The sequence below is a fragment of the Diabrotica undecimpunctata genome, chromosome 5 (genome assembly GCF_040954645.1).
Source record: "Diabrotica undecimpunctata isolate CICGRU chromosome 5, icDiaUnde3, whole genome shotgun sequence".
Taxonomy (NCBI): domain Eukaryota; kingdom Metazoa; phylum Arthropoda; class Insecta; order Coleoptera; family Chrysomelidae; genus Diabrotica; species Diabrotica undecimpunctata.
Genome location: NC_092807.1, coordinates 99,647,747 through 99,667,189, shown reverse-complemented (window position 1 = coordinate 99,667,189; position 19,443 = coordinate 99,647,747). Strand labels below are relative to the sequence as shown.

The following is a 19,443-nucleotide window of genomic DNA, read 5'->3' as shown; positions in this document are numbered from 1 at the left end:
CAACTTTCTTAAAGGTTTGTTGGTTTATGGTTTGATCGTTGGTGTATAAGTTGTATAGAATCGGCGCGAGGTCACTTTCCTGTGGGAAATCCTCCCTTTCACTTTCCATTTTTTTGGTCCCGCCATCGACTGTTTTTGGACTGGAGTGGACTGGAGAAACGTTTGTTCTGAATAACGAATTCCAGCAAACTTGTGAATAGGAAATCCTTTGTAGTTTCGTAGAGCTTTATTAGCAGGCGTTGATGGTTAACTGCGACATAGACATTAGTTAGGTTTATGAACGCTACTCATGTTATTTCTTTCCGTTTAAAACCATCTTAAATGTATTTGGGTGTAGCAGAACTTTCCGGATCTGAACCGTGCTTAATTTGGAATAATTTTAGTCTCTACAACTTCAGTGATAGGTCTAAAACTCTTTTTTCTCTTTATTATCTTACATTTGGTGAATTGTTTCTGTCATCTCCTCCAGACAAAAGGAGTTACCTAGACTAGGACATCCCTTTGTTAGTCTATATTTCGTTGGACTCTCACTCTCATCATCACTCTTATCTTTCGCATAACTTATCATTCGCATAACTTTTTCTAATGGTTAAATTAAATAGAAACTGAAAATAATTTGTAGACAAAGGTTGTAATTAATAGAAGGTAGGTAATAGGGGAACGAAGGGTATTGCCGTACGGCGGCTTATTCCGTCTAAATAAGTTTTACAGGAATAAAGACATAAAGTTACCAGTCCTTGTTACATGCGTAGTGTTTGATGAGTTAGCTGTTATGGCAACCTTTAAATATTGTTGCGGGAGGTCGACGTGTATTTTTGCCATTGCGGCAAAAACATTTTCGATATCACATTAAAAGTAGTTAATTGTGAATGTATATGTAGTTCTTATTTTTTAAATAGTAGGTGTTTCAAAGTAATTTTACCATCTGTATGGTCGTATCCAAATTATAGGTTCAAAGAATAGTGTCAAAATTGGTTCTAAAATTTCTGAATTATTAGTTTTAATTTTTATTAAGTATAAAAGTAGGTCTGAGATGCATTAAATCATTCCATATTCTTTGGTAACCTTGGTTCTCCGTAAATTTAGTTTATTTACAGATGGGGTATAAAAGAAGTGTTCTTGGTCCCCCAGACAAAGGAAACGTGCCATAAAGGCCGTTCGTGGTGGATCAAAGTAAAGACCGTTAAAAATACAGGTGCACCCAGTTTAATAGATATTCATATAAATTGTATTAAGTCTTTGGTACCTACAAATACAGGATCAATTAAATCCGTTGAAGATGCACGTCCATCAACTTCCGGAATCCAAAATTCACTATTTTCTGAAAACCCAGAACTAGATAAAGTTAATAATCCACTTCCATAGACGTTAAGAACCACATATTCAAGTCAGGCAGAAATTCAGCACGTCAAACGACAAACTTTTGTGATTTCCAATAAAAATAAAATACCTGAACGCACAATACCTTGCAGTGCAATATCTCCAGCACCTGAAAAGAAGAGCATCCCAAAAGGGAAGAGAAAAAGGTAAAAGGACAAAGAAGCAATCAAAAGTACTTACCTCAACACCTATGAAATCCGTGTTAGAAGAAAGTGAAAAAAAAACGAGCTGCCAAAAAGATTAAACTAGAAAAACGGACTGAGACTAGTGCAAAAGGTATTACAAACAAAAAAAATAAAAATCATATAAAAAAACAAATTGTAAAGGAGTCTGATCTGAGGTCTGATGAGATTATCTTCTAAGTCTGAGGGAGGACAAAACGTTTTATGTGATGATGAGGAAGAGTTTAAAGATTTTGTTGAAGGAAGGGGAGGTGAGACTGATGTTGAGGAATTATGCGTCATTTGTGGTGATTTCGGTAAAGATAAAAAACTATGGCACATGTGTGTAAACTGTGGAAGCTGACCGCAAACTTTGTTTTCTAAATTTTGTATATTATTATGTATCTTAATTTTTACTTTTGTTCATCAAATAATTCAATAATGAAACGGTATTATGCGAGCTACCCGAACGATTCGGTCGGTTAATACAGAACTAACGTAGTTATCATTTAAAGTGCAGCTATTTAAAGCTCTGAAGCTATTTCCTTTTCATGCAATCTATATTTTTTTTTCTGAATAAGCCACAATTTTACTTTAAAATAAGTTTATGTGACGTTTCGATTTCCACTTCGGATATCGTTCTTAAAATACAACTCATTTAAATTATTTGATACACTTCTTTGTAGTTATGAATAATAGGATAATAGTCTTCCCAGCATCATAAAAACCAATAGTTTCCCGCGTATTAAATAAGTGCCTTCAGCAAAAACTCTCTACGCAACAAATCTCTCGAGATCAACAAAATGTGGACAATTTAAACAAGTTTAAAAACTAGTTTGGTCGTTAAAAAAAGATTCCGGTTACGGTAAAAAAGGATGCAGTATATTAACTCATTAACAATGCTCGACGAGCCTCTAATGGCTCAGTTCAGTATACTTAGTGGTACCGCTAGCCCGAGAACTACTTTAGTTGACGTGACCTACTGATGGTGGTTCCAAGCGCGGTCAAGCCAGCGCTGACCAACCTCACCTTTAAATTTGGAGTTACAGTTTTATCGAAGATGTATAGATTCTAGTAAGAAATACATTTCCTAAACGTAGTGAAACGACTTGTGTAGAAATTATTAGCATATATTAAAACAAGCTATATTTTTCGTCGAAACTCCTGGAGAATTTTTTTGACAAAAAAATTTTCTTTTTAGTCATTTGGAGAACTGTCTTGATTTTTTAGACATTTAATTTAATAATCGTAATATATTTATTTGCATAAACGACTGATAAAATCATAAGTAATCACTCTAAATTACAAAGTCATTTGCATAAATTACAAAATTACAAAACATATTTAATACAAATAAATACGAATAACCACAAAGTCAAAAAGACTGTTCGTGTGTATTTGTTTTGCTTTTTGTGGTTTGTTTTACATGCTAAATGTTCTTCATATCGATTAGGTAGTTTTGCTCGATTTTCTTTTTGTAGTTTAAAAAGTACAGAAAAACAAGCGTTGGGTAGGTATGAAAAAACAGCACAAAGAAAGCCCTATTGGTGGAATGAAGAAATCGAAGAGAAAATAAAAATCAAACGTGATAAATAAAACACATTTCTAAAAGTAAAAACGAATCAAAGTAAAAGCTCAAAGATAGGTACGAAGGGCAATAATCAAAACGAACATCAAGTGTTGAAAGAAAAACTGCTCCAGAATTAATACTTATCTGGGAGGTATCACAAGTACCAAAAGCTGGAAAGTAAATAAATCTTTTCGAAAAGGAAAGACTTAAAATATCATCTAAAGATATTAATTTATAGGAAAAAACCAAGGCACGAAACCAAGCAATACACCTCCTATACGTAGATCTTGGAAAAGCAGTGTATCACAATAAAAACTATGGAAAGCTTTAGGAAAAACAAACATTAACGTAACTTTAAACAAGGCCGTGCAAGAATTCTCTAAAAACAACACGAGCAAAATAAAGAGAGGCCAAGAGATATCAAAAAGAGTTTGTGGTAGACAAATGACTCAAACAAGGATGCTGTCTGTTCCCGACATTGTTTAAGATCTACTTGGAGTAAGCGCTGAAGACGTGGAAAAGGAAATGTAGTGGTATGGGAATCCCTCTAAACGACACTACATTGTACACACTATACTTTGCAGATGACCAAATAGTCTAGGCCCAGGACTAAGAAGATCTAGAATATGAAATCTAGAAATGGAGCTTAGAAGCAAATCACAAAAAACAGAATACATGTGTATAGGAGGGGAACGACAAAATCTAATTTTGGAAGAGCAACACTAACAAATAAATCACTGTAATTGTAGAAATATCTAAGTATACACATTTCAAAAGCATTGTCTGGGCATACACATTGTCAAAAGCATTGTTACTTATAGATGTGAAATGTGGTCACTGAGGGAAAAAGCCATAAAGACTCTGGAAGCAACAGAGCAGCGGATAAATCAAGATTAGACAGAGTAAGAAACAAGAAAATTCAAGAAATCATTACCGTTAAACATAGAATAACAAAGGACATCAGAATCAAACCAACCAAGATGGTACGTACTTTCACTTACAAAGAATAGATAACAGCAGATTCCCAAAAAAGAATTAAATTTGGCACCGCAGGGAAGATGAAAGAAAAGCAGACAGACCGAGATTAAGTTAGAGAGAAAGAGTCGAAAAGGATATAAAAGCGAGAGGAATGGAGGAGTACCCTTTGAATGACCGAGACCAGTGGAAACTAGAAATCAGAAAACGGCGAAGAACGTTATAAACTGATTGTATATACAATGGTATATAATAGTAACAAAACGCCTAGTTGAATGCTAGGTGGAACGTCAGCCGGTAAAGGTAGATAGACGAAGTGGGAACCGACGCTAAAGAAACATTGAGGGTGGATACCTGGAGGAGAGGAGAAGACTGCTTATCTGTACGTTTGTCACTATTCTAAAGAAGTTCCGTGATAGCAACTGTGATGATTACTGTGTCTACTGACTTACGTGTCTAATGAGTTTGATTTGTATGTATTAAAGGTCTTATTTGCAAAAAAAATCAACAGCAATTGTAGACAATTAGTTTTCAAGGTACAAGGCATTGAACGGGTTTGGCGGTACAAGTACTATTGGAACTTTGGAACTATTATCAAAGAGACTTTGATTCAGATTAATATTCAGAAGAAATTCGTTTATATATTGAACACGTACAGCTGCATTTGTCAAAATGAAAGAACTGTTGACAGCACCGTTTCTTTAAATGACTCTAAGAATTAAAGAGGTAAGTTTTATATGTTTTCCATACTGCTTTATCGTGGAAAAAGCTAGACACTAAATAAGGACTTCCTTAAAAATATGGAGGCCTTTGAATTGTGGGTCTACAGACGTATTCTCAGCCTGAGCGGATAGAGTCACAAATCAGGCAGTGCTGGAATGACCTTTATGGAACCTGAAATTATATTTACTATAAAAAAGAGAAAACTTAAGTTTCTTGGCCACGTATTTACAGAAAAGATATGAGTTCCTACAGCTAATAATGCATCACGTAGAAAAATTTCTTGACTGCGAAACGGAAATGGTTCTTAAAGACCGGTCGAATTATCGATCGAAAGTGCAAATAACCATGTTAATTACAAACCACCTCCTCAGGAGTCGCTGAATAAAAGAAGAAGTTGCTTTTTAAGAACTACTTATTCTCTTATAACACCATGCTGCTACTAAAGTTCTAGATTTCAACGATGATATAAAATTAAATAAATTGCTCTCTTTTAATATTTCAGTAATGATTTCATCCGACCTTGTAAACTACGTTTCAATTTTAAAGAATTTTTGAAAAAGTAAATATCAAATAAATTGCAACACAAACATTTCAAAACAATTCGGTAACAAATAAGTATGTATGTTATTTTAAGAAGTTATCTATTAAGTCGTTACGCATCATAGACAATGTTGTTGCATTTTTACATTTCCTTGAAAATAAATGAAGAGTCGTGCCAACACATTCCTCTACAAGAAAAGGTCAAGAGCACAGTTTAACGCTGAGAATTTTAATTTAACGTGTTTTATTTTATTGTTTGCTTTTTTAATTTTATTTTAATACTCTGTGAAGAATAAAAATAGATGAAACAAATAATTTTCATTCAGAATAGAGAATACAACGGCAAGACTAACGTATGTCCCTAAAGTTTACGGAAAATTTTAGATTTAAAAGAATTATTGGTAGGAAGCATTGGAGTTACGAAAGTCAAAGCCGAAAACGGTTTTTTAAAAAATTTATTTTCGTAACAAAATTTATTTATTGAGAACGTACAGGTATGGTAACAACTACAAAACAAAAAGCTCTTAATTTAATTAAACACTGGTATATATAGTCTTTCTATATGTCGTCACATATTGGATAATCCAGGGACGTAACTCCTCCTCCCTTAGAAAGAAGCATATCCTTGGGGTGTGCTTCTTTACACAATAAATCCTTGGGTTTCTTCTTTTCTTGTTTCTTCTTGTTTTCTTTGACGCACAGTTTTACAATATTTAGGTAAATAATATAAAATTAAAATGAAAATTATTATATATATACAGATTGTCCAAAAACTTGTTTGTTTAAAATAAATTGAATTATTATTTTTTAAATTATATTTTTGTGTTTCTAACTTTTCTAAAATATCTTTAGTCTTTCTAAGGTTAATTGTATTAAGATTTATTGGTGAAAAATTTGAACTATCATTTTGAAAAATATTAATAGAAGGAATAACTTTTGGAAGATTTATATGAGCAAAGTGACTTTTACTAATTTTTTCTGTTTGGAAGACTTCATTCTTGATTTTCACGGTACATTCAGGAACTGATTCTAAAACGTAGCTTCCATGTATTGGTAAATTTTCTTTTGAGTTTGGGCACTCGATCATTGCTAATTCTTCTTCTGGAACTGTAACTATCCATTTTCCGTCTCTGATTCTTGTAGATTCTATCTTCTTTATCTTTACTTCGAAATATTCACATGACAATGCCTTTTTCTTGAAATTTATTAATTGGACTGCACAAGGGGCTTCTTCGGTTATCGTTAGTCTATTACTTCCTTTACATATGTACTCTTCTGAGTCTATTTCTGTGCATATATCTTCCATGTAGATATAGCTAAATTCATTAAGTGCAAGGAAAGGTTTGTAAGGTAAATGAATAAGATCATTTGAGTTATTCATAGGAATAGGAATAGGGAATAGTTGGTAATAATCATATATTTCCGATTCAACTAATGGAATCTCTAATATAAATGTAATTATAGAATTTACTGAATAGCTCTTAATATTTATTATTTTCTCGTACTGAATTATTTTTCCTAGTGTAGTATCAAAAGGCATTAATTTTGACTTTATCTGAGATTTTGCTTTCTTTATTTCATTTAAAAGTTCAATTGGATTTACTATAGAATTGTGCAAGGTATTTATTTTGGCAAATGAGATTGCAGTTTCTACTTTTTCAAAAATATCATAAATTGTTTGATAAAGTAAAGTAATTTGATTTATCACTATAAATGACTGAATATGTGTATACGTACTTTTTTCAAATAAAGCTAATTTATTCTCTATAGCTTCAATTTTTGATTTCAAAATCAATTGATTATGTGAAATATTATTTATAGCATTATTAAAAGTATTTATAGAATCTTGCAATAAAGATATTTGTCTTAGGGAATTTACTTTTAAGTTACTTTGATTATCTTTTAATTGTTTTATTTCGTTTTCTATTCTTTGTGCGTCTTCTTGGTCCATATTTCCTGTAATACATTTTATTATTGTTCCTAGAGGATTTAGAAGTCCTCTTTTTATTCTTTTTTCTTCCTTATACAAAGGTGGATTAATTTGATATATTTGTTCTTCTATACATTCTTCTTTTATTCCCATTATATCTTCTATCATAATTATTATATATTCTTCTATTATCGTTATATCTTCTTTTTTTATTTTTATTATATCTTACATCATAAGTATTATAAATTCTATCATTGTATCTTAAATTATTATTATGTCGTTCTTTTATGTCATTATAACTCGTTATTTTATGATGAAATAAATTATTTGGAGAACGTCTATCATTTCTAAAATTACTTCGTAAACTAAAGTTATTGGAACTTGTATCCATTGGCTCAGGTCGCATTGAATTTCTGCTTTGATTTTGGGTAGGAATAGATGGCTGATATCTAGGTATATTTGGAAATTGTCTTTGAAATTGGTTACCATTATTATTATTAAAACCATTGTTCGAAAAACTTGGACGATTTTGAAAATTATTATTTGGATTTCTGAAAAAATTATTATTTCTGAATTGACTAGAACTTTGGGAAGAATGTCGATTTTGAAAATTATTATAATTCGAAAAATTCTGATTTCGAGAAAAATTATTTCTATTTAGAAATGAAGAGTGTTGTGAATTATTATTTGAATTTCTATTGGAATTATTATAGGATCGAGAATTACTAAAATTTGAGGGTCTCGTATTATTATTTCGATTTTTAAAAGTAATAAAATTTTCTTCTTCTTTAGCGAAAGCCATTGCTTGTTCTATTGAATCAGGATTCTTTAATCTGACTACTAACTGCATGTGATAATTAAGGCCATTTATAAAAGTTTTAAGACAAAGATCTTCATATTGTTGAATTTTTAATATTTTTACATTTAACTGGTCATTAGACATATTTATTTTTGAACAAAGAATGCTTCTATTATAGCATCCTGGATTCTTAAACCAAAATTTTGTGCATTTTCGTTTCTTTCTGGTTTCATTGAAATTATATCTTGTATTAAACAATCAATTGATCTCTGATCAGAAAATGTTACTATAAGAGAATCTTTAATTTTTGCCCAAGAATCAAGTTCTGTTCTTGATGCAATAAGGTCTGCTGCTCTGTCAGTTAACTTACTTAAAACAGTATCGAAAAGACAAACATTTATAGGATTATTTGTATCTCGATTGCTATGATTATTCAAAAAATTTTCACATGATTTAATAAATCTATTTAATTGTTTCGGATTGCCATCAAAAGTAGGAATGTTATCTGCTTGATATTTAATTAATTGAAGATTAGGTTGAGCCATTTCGTTAAATGTTAAATTTACTAAACTATCTAAAATATCCTCCACAGTGAATCAAAAAATATATAATATATAGGTAAAAATATGGATTTTGGTAAAATAGGAAACACTTACATGAATATTTTCATTTTCTATAGACTTCAGACTATTTTTGTTCTTCCGTCTGCACCGATAGGATTCTGGACGATGCTGGTTTCTTCTCCCTGGTCTTGGCTTCTCCAATGGGTTGTGGACAATGTTTGTTCCTAGCCCTGGACGTTTGGCTGTTACCGTACCCGAAATGTAGATTTTTTCCGTTAATCTTTAAAAAGAAAAATTGCACACGAAATTCGGCAAGGTTAACACGAACACTGTACAATTTCGAAAAATCCGAATGACTGCGCCAGTTACGAATGGCGTTTACTTGAAAACACTATAAATCTTTGAAAAATACTACTGACTGCGACAGTTACGAAAGTCAAAGCCGAAAACGGTTTTTTAAAAAATTTATTTTCGTAACAAAATTTATTGAGAACGTACAGGTATGGTAACAACTACAAAACAAAAAGCTCTTAATCTAATTAAACACTGGTATATATAGTCTTTCTATATGTCGTCACATATTGGATAATCCAGGGACGTAACTTTGGATCAAGTTGCCATTGGAAACCAAAGTTAGTAAACAACTTAAACGATATAAACAATGTCAGTTTTGACAAATACGGTTCGTTCAGATGTCGTACAAACTTAATATTCGTCAAAGTATCGTTTAGTTGGACATGTACGAATACGCGATATTTTAAGAATTTTTAGTGCTCTAAATATTTCTGTGTCAACGATTTACCAGACAATTAAAGAATGCGAAAATGGTATACCATGTCTTAATTTGCCTAATAGTGGAAGACCAAGAGTTTTAACTCCTGCTCGAGAAACCCAGTACACACCAGCCAGGTTGGAAAAAATTCCTGAATGTTGCCGTACATTGAGACATTCATTTTCCTGATAAAATTCTCATTATTGATGATGAAAAGTATTTCACTTTATCTAATTCCGAAATAAAGGGCAACGGCGGATTTTATACACACAATGTACAAGATGGGCTGTTTTGAGTCAAATGGTGTATAATACTGGCTGGGAAGCCCAAAATGCAGATCAGCTAAGGCGAAGAATTTAGCACAAATTTCGTGAGATGGACTTAAAGGTTTATTGCACATGCAAGACCAAATTTAAGTGCCATCGAAGATCACGGACCTGTTTCTGTTCTATAAAAATACATTATAAACCTTAAATATGTAGACTTCATTTCCTATATTTAGTTAATAAAATAAAATTAATTTACAATTAGAAAATACATATTTATTTTTTCATAAAGCTTTAGGAACATGCGTAAATTTAATTCAAAGAAGTGAACAATTATATATACAAGGTGATTGATTAGTGTGAGGAAACTTAGTAGATCTGTTATAGTAAAAATTACAAAAAAATGTTATTGACAAAAATTATAGGCAGCTTTAAACTCCAAATTTTAAAATTAATTACAATCTTACAGGGTGTTCCATAAGATGGTGGCAGACCAAACTTATGTTTTTTTAAACGGAACATCCTGTATTTTATTTTAAATTTGAAATCATCTTCACTTTCACATCACAACAATGTAAAGTTTTATTATGTTATACCTGGCATTTAAAAAGTTATAGCCAATATTACCTGAAAATCGTATCAAGTTTAACTCCCTGTATAATTAAAAAGAAGTATAGGAAGATTAATCTATTGCAACCATAGTTTTTTAATAATTGTTAAAAATTATAAAACATATTCGTTTTCATAATATTCGTTAAATCAAATACAGGGTAAGTCAAAATGCAAGTATATTATTTTCTTGGTAATTTTAAATAGAACACCCTGTATTTTATATCACTATCGAAAAGTACTAATATCGCACTTTAAATTTTATGAAGTACTCCCTATATCTAAAGTTATCAGTTTTCTAGATATTTTTATTTTTCCACCAAAGTATTAATTTGGTAGATATTTTAACGTTTACTAATAATTATTGTGAGTTGGTCATGATTGATTTGTCTGAAACTGACAGTTTGACATTATTGTTTATTAATTCAGTATTGGGGTACACCATAAATTAGCAACAATTATTATTTAGTAATTCAGTAATTAATTCAATTTAAAATTCAGCAATAATAAATTTTACTGCAAATGACAAGATACATTTGAAAAATTGAAAGATCGATTTAACCGCACTGAACATTTATGAAAAACATGAACAAACAAATCTAGTGTGATAGAGGAAGACGAAATGAGTGTGTTGATGGTAAATACAGAAAACCCACACACAAGTATAAGGAGTATTTCCAATGAACAAGAACTTAGTTACTACCCTGTTCAAAACATTCTATCTAAAAAAAAAGATGCACCCTTATCATATTCAAAAGCACCAAGAATTAAATAATGATGATTTTCAGAAACGAATAGTATTTTGTGAATGGGCCTTAGAAAAAATTAATGAGCAGGGAGATTTTTTTGATTATGTCCTATTTGCTGATGAAGCTACATTCCATCGAAACGGTTCTGTTAGGCATAACTTTCACTACTATTCAATAAGTAATCCATACCACATAGTAACACATAGTCAAAAAAGATGGTCTCTAAATGTGTGGCGAGGTATCGTCGGTAACCATGTAGTAGGACCATATTTTTTTGAAGATAACTTAAATGGTGAGATTTATTTAGATGTTATCGTAAATCAGTTACCGATATTATTAGAAGAGGTTCCACTTAATACACGTGAACAAATGTGGTTTCTACATCACGGTGCTCCTGCACACCACAACTAATTAGTACGTGGTGAACTTAATGATCAGTTTGGTGAAAGATGGATCGGAAGGGATGGACCGGTAAGGTGGCCCCCAAGGTCACCAGAATTCAATAAATTCAATATATATATATATATATATATATATATATATATATATATATATATATATATATATATATATATAAGCGGGGATCCTACAGCTTCTGCCGCTTCCCGCATTTCGATCGCCATCTTTTTCTATCTCTCCAGGTGTCTTCATCAATGGCTCTATCTTTCATGGTTTCCATAACACCTTGTATCCAAGACTTGGCTGGTCTTCCTCGTTTCCTTCTATTACTTGGATTGTATTCCATAGCTCTTTTTGGCCATCTGTTGTCGTCCATCCTCTGTACGTGTCCATACCATATTAACTGTCTAGTTTCTATTCTTTCAGAAGTTGTATGTACTCTATCTGTTTTTCTTCTAATTTCAGAATTAGGTATATGTTCTACTCTTGATATACGGCAAGCTCTTCTTAGGTAGTCCATTTCAACCGTGTCAACTTTTTTCTTTCCTTTTACTGTCATTTGCCAACATTCTGCTCCATATGTAAGAATGGGCTCTACAATTACTTTGTAGATAGTCATTTTAGTTCTCATAGTAGCTTTGTTGGACCAAAGTATCGAATTCAGAATTTGAACACTCTTCCTGCCTTGTTGCACTCTATAGTCTATATCTCGTTCCGTTGTTCCTTTACTGCAGATAATACTACTTCCCAAATATTTGTATTCGTAGCACCTTTTCGTTTGTCTAATTTCCAAATCCGGGTCTTCGTCTTCAATGCCTATTCGCATATATTCTGTTTTAGACATATTCATACTCATCCCCCATTTTTCGTATTCATCTTTGAGCTTTCTAAGCATATAATCTGCATCTTCTTCACAGCTTGCAATTAGTACTTGATCATCTGCAAAGAACAGCGTTGTCAGATAATGGTTGTTAGGTAATTGGTTGAAGCTTAACAACCAATAAATTCAATATATGCATAAAAAAAACTCATTTTTTTTATGCATACAAAGACTTAATGAAAAGTAAGTTACTGAATCGTGAGTCTAAGCTGAGAATCTACAAAACAGTAATTAGACCAGTGGTCACATATGGATGTGAAACGTGGACCCTCTCAACCACTGATGAAAATCAACTGAGAATATTTGAGCGCAAAATACTAAGGAAGATATTTGGACCAACCCAATGCAGCGATAGTTCGTGGAGAATTAAAATGAACCACGAGCTGGATGAACTAATGCAGAACGCAGATATTGTCAGATTTGTAAAATCACAAAGACTAAACTGGCTTGGTCACCTAGAAAGAATGCCAGATAATCGAGCTGTAAAAGTAGTTCAGAGATGGAAGCCCCAAGGAAACAGAACAAGAGGAAGGCCCCGTAAAAGATGGATAGACGACGTAGAGAGGGATCTTAAAACCATGAACATCAGGCAGTGGCGAAGGAAAGTATCCGACAGGGCAGAATGGAAGAACATTGTTAAGCAGGCCAAGACTCACAAAGGGTTGTAGCGCCATTAGAAGAAGAAGAAGAAGGACTCATTTTTTTGGGGTTATATTAAGAACGAAATATATAAAATACCTTCAGCAACAAGGGATAATATGAAAAATAGAATCCGAATTGCATTTCAAAATATTTCTTTACCAATGCTTAATAATGTAAGCAACTCTTTCAATGACCGCTTTCAAGTATGCATAGATGTTTTGGGAGGTCATTTTGAATACCCTACTTAAGTAAGATAAGTTAAAATTACTGTTGTTTTTTATTTTTCTATGTATTGTTATTTTTTTTTTAAATTTTCCGTCGGGCTCTTTTTTATAAATTTTATTTGTAATACATTGTTTTCTTTTCTGTGTCGTTATTTCGTTACTGAATTAATAAACAATAATGTCAAACTGTCAGTTTCTGACAAATCAATCATGGCCAACTCACAATAATTATTGGTAAACGCCAAGAATCTAGAAGAACACCAAGAAGAAAAGAAGAGAATAAAAATGATCTGAAAATTTGTATGTATTTTTAAATACGGAGTATAAAATGATAAATATTTAATTATGAGATAGTCAAATATTTCTTTACCATTCTATAATTTTATGCCAAGGTGATATGGTAGCATAAATATCATCAATTTTACATGTATACATATACGTAGATAAATTTCATTTTCATTCCATTTAAGTTCTTACCAGAGTAACTGTTTTAGTATATTTAGATGTACTAAATCAACAGTGAACTATAAAAAAATTGTTGTTTTAGTAAATGATGTATATGTAACTGTGAAAGCCCGAAATCCAGTGAATGTCAGCGAGATACACCAGCGATTGTCAACATTCACCAAGTCGCTTGGCGTAAGTTCGAATTATTGGTCATTTTCTTAACATTCATCGGTGAATGTCGGTGTTCATCATGCATTTTTTGGTGTGTGTTAAAAATATATTTTTTATCAAGTAAAAGTAAAAAAAATAGTTGGGTATCTTTTTTATTCGGGAAAATTGTATTTAAAACAAACAGCGCACAGCAATCGGTAACTAAAATAATATCAACATAACAGAGAAATATTTTTTTTCAATGTTGATATATACTATAAAAAAAACAAAACAAACCAAAGGAAATGTATTATATATAATATTATTTATTGCAACACCTTAAACTGCCATAAAACTTCGAATTGTACAAAAGCCTCTTACCTTTACAACTACATTTAGCCGTGGGGCACTTACTTTTGCAGTTACAACATGTTTAGCCTTGTATAAAAAATACAAGGCTAAAAATCTATTAAAGTATAAAAATCCCCTATTTTTATACTTGGAGAGTAATGAAATTGATAGGATGGACTGGCCAGCGCAATCCCCGGACCTCAATCCCATCGAGAATTTGTGGCAAAGGATATCAAACATCATTTCCAAAAGCAAACCCACAAATAAAACGAAATTAATCGAATCGCTAATCCACGCTTGGCATCACTGTATTTCCATGGAGAAACTGCAAAAATTAATAAATCCCATGCCCAAAAGATGTGAACTAGTTATTAAAAACAAGAGCTGGCCAATTAAATATTAAAATTAGTTTAAATTACTTCAATGTGATGTACAATATCGTCTTGATGTAAATTTTTGTAATATTGAATAAAAAATTTTCCGAACTACATTTTTTTTTATTAATCAAAACTTTTGCCGCGTTTCCATTTTATAATATTGTGTTTCAGTGCTTGTTTCATAGATCTTCTTCTTCAGGTGAGATCTCCGCTACGGAGGTATTTTAATTTTTGAGGCAGTAGCTCTAAATGTTTGTTTGTAGCTGCATCCAAACCATTCTCTCAGGTTCTTAAGCCATGAAATTCGTCTTCTTCCAATGCCTCTTCTGTCATCTATCTTTCCTTGCATTATGAGTCGCAGGATGCCATACTTATCGCCCCGCATCACATGTCCGAGATACTGTAGCTTTCTTTTTTTAATTGTAAGTTCAACTTCCTTCTCTTTACCTATTGTTCTCAGTACTTCATTGTTCGTAACTCTATCTACCCAGGAAACCCTCATAATTCTTCTATAGGTCCACATTTCAAAGGTGTTAAGTCGTCTCATTGTATCTAGATTTAACGTCCATGATTCCACTCCATAGTATAGTACACTGTATACGTTACATTTTGTTAGGCCTTTGCCTCATAGGACCTTTTTCATTTTCATAAAATTAGAACGTGCTTTTTCAATTCTGACTTTGATTTCTGCAGTGTAGTCATTATTTTCTGTTATAAGTGTTCCTAGGTAAGTGTACTTTTTTACTCTTTCGATCTGCTGGCCCTCTACTATCAAGATTTCGTTAGCATTATGGTTGCTTTTACAAATTTTTATAAACTTCGTCTTTTTGATATTGAGCGATAGTCCGTACTCCCTACTACACATTACTATTTTACTTATGAGTATTTCCAGTGCTTTCCATCTTTCCTTGGTGTAAATAGTAAATGGTTAAAAAATCTTTAAGGCAAATGCCTTAAATTTCTGGTTTCATGTATTTGGTAAGGTGATGCAGGACTTTTTAACACCACTGTATGTTGAAATCTTTTGTTGGTTATGGTGAAATCGTATTCTCGACATCGCCGACTTTCAATTTTTAAGATAAATCATGGAGGGTAAGATGAAAAGAAGAAGGAGTCTGGGTAGAAAACACTATTCATAATTGAAAAATGTGAGAGACTGGAGCCGGTCTAAATTCACAACTCCCTTTAGGGATCACTCAACACCTTAAACTACCATATCTTCCACTTTACATGAATTTGACTTTATGTATATAATTTTCATTCATGTTCTGTCAAATGCGTTAAATTACATATTTGTAAAAATTTTAAAAACCCATATCGTTTCTGTTCAATGTGTATAACTCTCCAAGTTCCAAGTAATTATTCGTGTACAATGTTATGTAATAACTATTTCTATACAATTAAGAGGTCAACATATTTTACCCAAAAGATAACGCTTAAAATAATTGTCGCCACTGTGTAAGCAGGTATAAAACACCTTTATCATGTTTATCAAGTTACCTTGGAACGGTATGGTTGAATACGAAACGACAACAGTGTTTGCTTGCGACTTTGCACTCCGCAAATCAAGTTATTCGAAGTGGATTTATATGTTTTTTTAAACATTTTTCTATCGAAACGTGTTTCTAAAGCGTTTATTATCTTCTATAATTAATGTGCAATCACCGTGTTCTATGTAATGTACGTACCGAGTGATAAAAAGAGGAACTCGTGTGTTTTTGGGTACAAACACCACTTGCTACTGAGGTAAGAAAATTTGTCATTGATCGTGAAAAATAGTGTATTTGGGTGTTGCCTATAAATCTTCTTTGTGTGCATACCTGCTACTTTTTGATGTTTTAACAAGCAGCAATGACGTACGTGCTATATAAATTATGTCCAGAGTACAAATATAGCGGTAACGATGACAGATTGTGGCTTTAAAAGTGTCAGAGCTAATTATGAGAAACACGACGGTAATTAATGAATTATTTGTTATACATTATGTTTTTTAGTAAAGAAAATACTTCATAACTATAACAAAATTTGTTTATTAAATTATAAAAAGTACAGTGACGAACTTTGCACTGGTATTTTCAAATTGCTTCTGGCGGTAGAAATCCGTCAAGTACGAAAGGATAATGGATTATATTATGATGCTCTGAATATTCATAATGCCGATAATGGTGGTTTAAATTAAGTAGATAATTTTGATCTGAAGTAGATACTTGAAACGAAACTTTTTATAATTACTTATATCTTTTAGTAGTTTTGTTTTTACAATCATTGGTGCAAAATGTAATAATTTTTAGTATACAGTCTGTTCGCTCAACTAGGGAACATTTTGACAGATTCATTGTTGGAAACATACAACACAAAAATTCCTATCTCTCACTATTAATACCTCAAATAAACTTATGATGTAGACTTCTTTCATTAAAAATAAAATTATCATGAATGATGGGAGTGTGTATTTATGATTTTTCACTTAAAACGTTCAATATGTAAATAATAATCTATAAGCGACTATACAATTTCAAACATAAACCTTTAATTTATGCAGTTTTGTTTTGTTAATAACCTGCATGTGCATATTTTAATGTTAAAGTATTGGCTGTGAGCAGTATGCTTAGTTATATAATAATTTCCAATCACTGTCAGATCTCAAAATCTCGGAACATTGCTGTATCTAATTGGCCGACAGTGTTATTTAAGAAGCACCATCAATAAAAAGGAACCTGCGATCCTGTGAACAGGAAATACGACAACGTTTGCAGACCAATAGTATCGATATGTCCAATCTCATCAAAATATGGAAAACACACACATAATAAAAAATATAGCGATTAATTAAACAACAGATAGGGAAATAATCGATGCATTTAATATATGGTGTCTTCTTTGGTTGCCATTACTAAAAGAAGAAGTTAACAACAAGAACATACATGTTGCAGTTTCGTAACTTTATGTAAATATTGTTGAAATATCGACATACTTTTTGCTAGTTTTGTTCCTTGTGCTTGTTTTTATTTGGTTTTACGAAAACCTAAGCATTATTGAACAATAGACTGTTGTTGGTACAATGTTGGGAATAATGAACAATAGAAATACGAATATCTTTATTAACTATCCGTCTATCGCTAAATATTTTATCAAGCAATTTGCCGACTCCTCGAATATTGTGAGCCGGTGCTCCATATTGTTGAAACCAAGCCTCGTTAGCCTTATTATTATATAAAGCGTGCAGTGCTGGTACAATTACTTGCCGTAAAATGTTGCAGTAACTCTCTCCGTTTAAATTTTTGTTATAAATCATGAGAGCAACCATCTTATTATTTTTCACAGCACAAAAACGTTGAACGAAAAGAATGCTTGGAATTTACTATCCTACGTAAGCTGAGGATTTTTGTCACTCCAGAAGTGACTGTAAGGAAAAAGGAAACTTTATACTGTAAACGATAATGCTGTATCTGGTTAATAAGTTCCTAAAGAATTTAAACTTTTTTTTAAATTGCGTTAGAGGATATTGAACTTAATATACATGGTAAAAAAGTGTAATTTTCATATAAAAATCATTATAACTCAAAAACGGTTCACAATAGGTATAGGGACGTATTAATAAAAAATGTTTAAAATAACGGGAATATTTCTAAAATTACAAAATATACAGGGTGTACTATTAAAAAAAAAGAAGTTACAAGCAACTTCCGGTATAACCGGAAGTAGCGAATAGATGAAAATATTTTCATTAAATAGATCACTCTTCAAAACCCCTTCATTCCAATTTTCATCATTCAGTTACCTTTAGTTCTCGAGATATTTCTAATTGGCCGTTTGTCTGCCGCACCCTGTATACCTAGCTGGATATTTCTACTCCCAGATACTCGAATCTGGAGACATGTTCGATTGTTTTGGTTTTGTTGTCGCCACTAAAGATTTCGTCTTAGATGTAGATAGTAGTAAGTAGATCATATTTGTTTGTAGAATATTTAAACCACTCCACCAAACTAACATTCAACTTACCAAACAAGGAATTAAACTGAATAATATAATAGACCTAACGTAATTCGACTAACGACAGGAAAAATCTCTTATTTTAGTCAAAAATTGAAATAATCTTTACGGACACCACTGCAGAGTAAGTACGTTTTTAGGACATGATGAATAACCATGGTAATAATCATGGTAAAAAAAAATTACTATTTTAGAAGGAAATGAGCTCACAGTATCAAAATTTGAAAGTAAAAGTTTTTAACCGTGATGGCTCTCCTTTTATACCAGCAAAGATTTACTACACCAGACAACCCACGTTTTAGATTCAGCTTTTGCTACGAAATATTGTGTAAGACTTTCACAGAAAAAGCTTTTAAATGGTCATCGAACTTTGTGTGCGGGTTGAAGAGCATCTCTTCCGTTTTTCTTTCAGTCTTCACTATTTTACACTTTTAATTTGAATTAATTGGTGTCATTATATTACATGCAGGATGTAAACGTTTTCAGGCGACTATTATAATTTTTATAGAGTCTCACGTTGGTATAAGAATGTTTATGTTTTTGTAGTGTAATATTATGTTTCGTTTATTGGCCAGAAGCTATGAACTAACAAGCTTAAGGCTCATTTAAAACCGATATAAAGATATTATCAATATTTCTTTATATTCTGTCTTCAGTCCTTATTTGTCCAATGATATGATTGCTAACTCAGTTATAAAGGAAATCAGGTGTTATGGTACCCCTGACTCTTTTAATATCCGTATTGGCCGATTGGCCATTTGACTTACGATTTGTCGAACGCCTTACGATCTATACAGCAGATGTATAACGGGATTTTGAATTCACTTGATTTATCAATAACTTGTTTCACATTCAAAAGGTGCTCCCGTTTACTTTCTTTTCAAATCCAGCCTACTCTTCTAGTACTTCTGTGTGTAGGATTTGTAGCATTATCTTGCTGGCG

At 31.9% G+C, this 19,443-nt stretch overlaps 1 protein-coding gene across 6 annotated transcripts in view; it reads left to right on the top strand.

The window, feature by feature from the left end:
• nemy (cytochrome b561 family member no extended memory) overlaps window positions 1-19,443 on the top strand; it is a 286,552-nt gene that overhangs the window by 191,372 nt on the left and 75,737 nt on the right. Inside the window, exon 1 of one of the 6 annotated variants that reach the window (XM_072532341.1) lies at window positions 16,012-16,253. The exons of the other annotated variants lie outside the window; for them this stretch is intronic. Within the exon in view, the coding sequence (XP_072388442.1) occupies window positions 16,186-16,253 (68 nt within the window). The 5' untranslated portion in view covers window positions 16,012-16,185. Of the gene's footprint in view, window positions 1-16,011; window positions 16,254-19,443 lie in introns of those variants that run through there. 6 annotated transcript variants of the gene reach the window in all.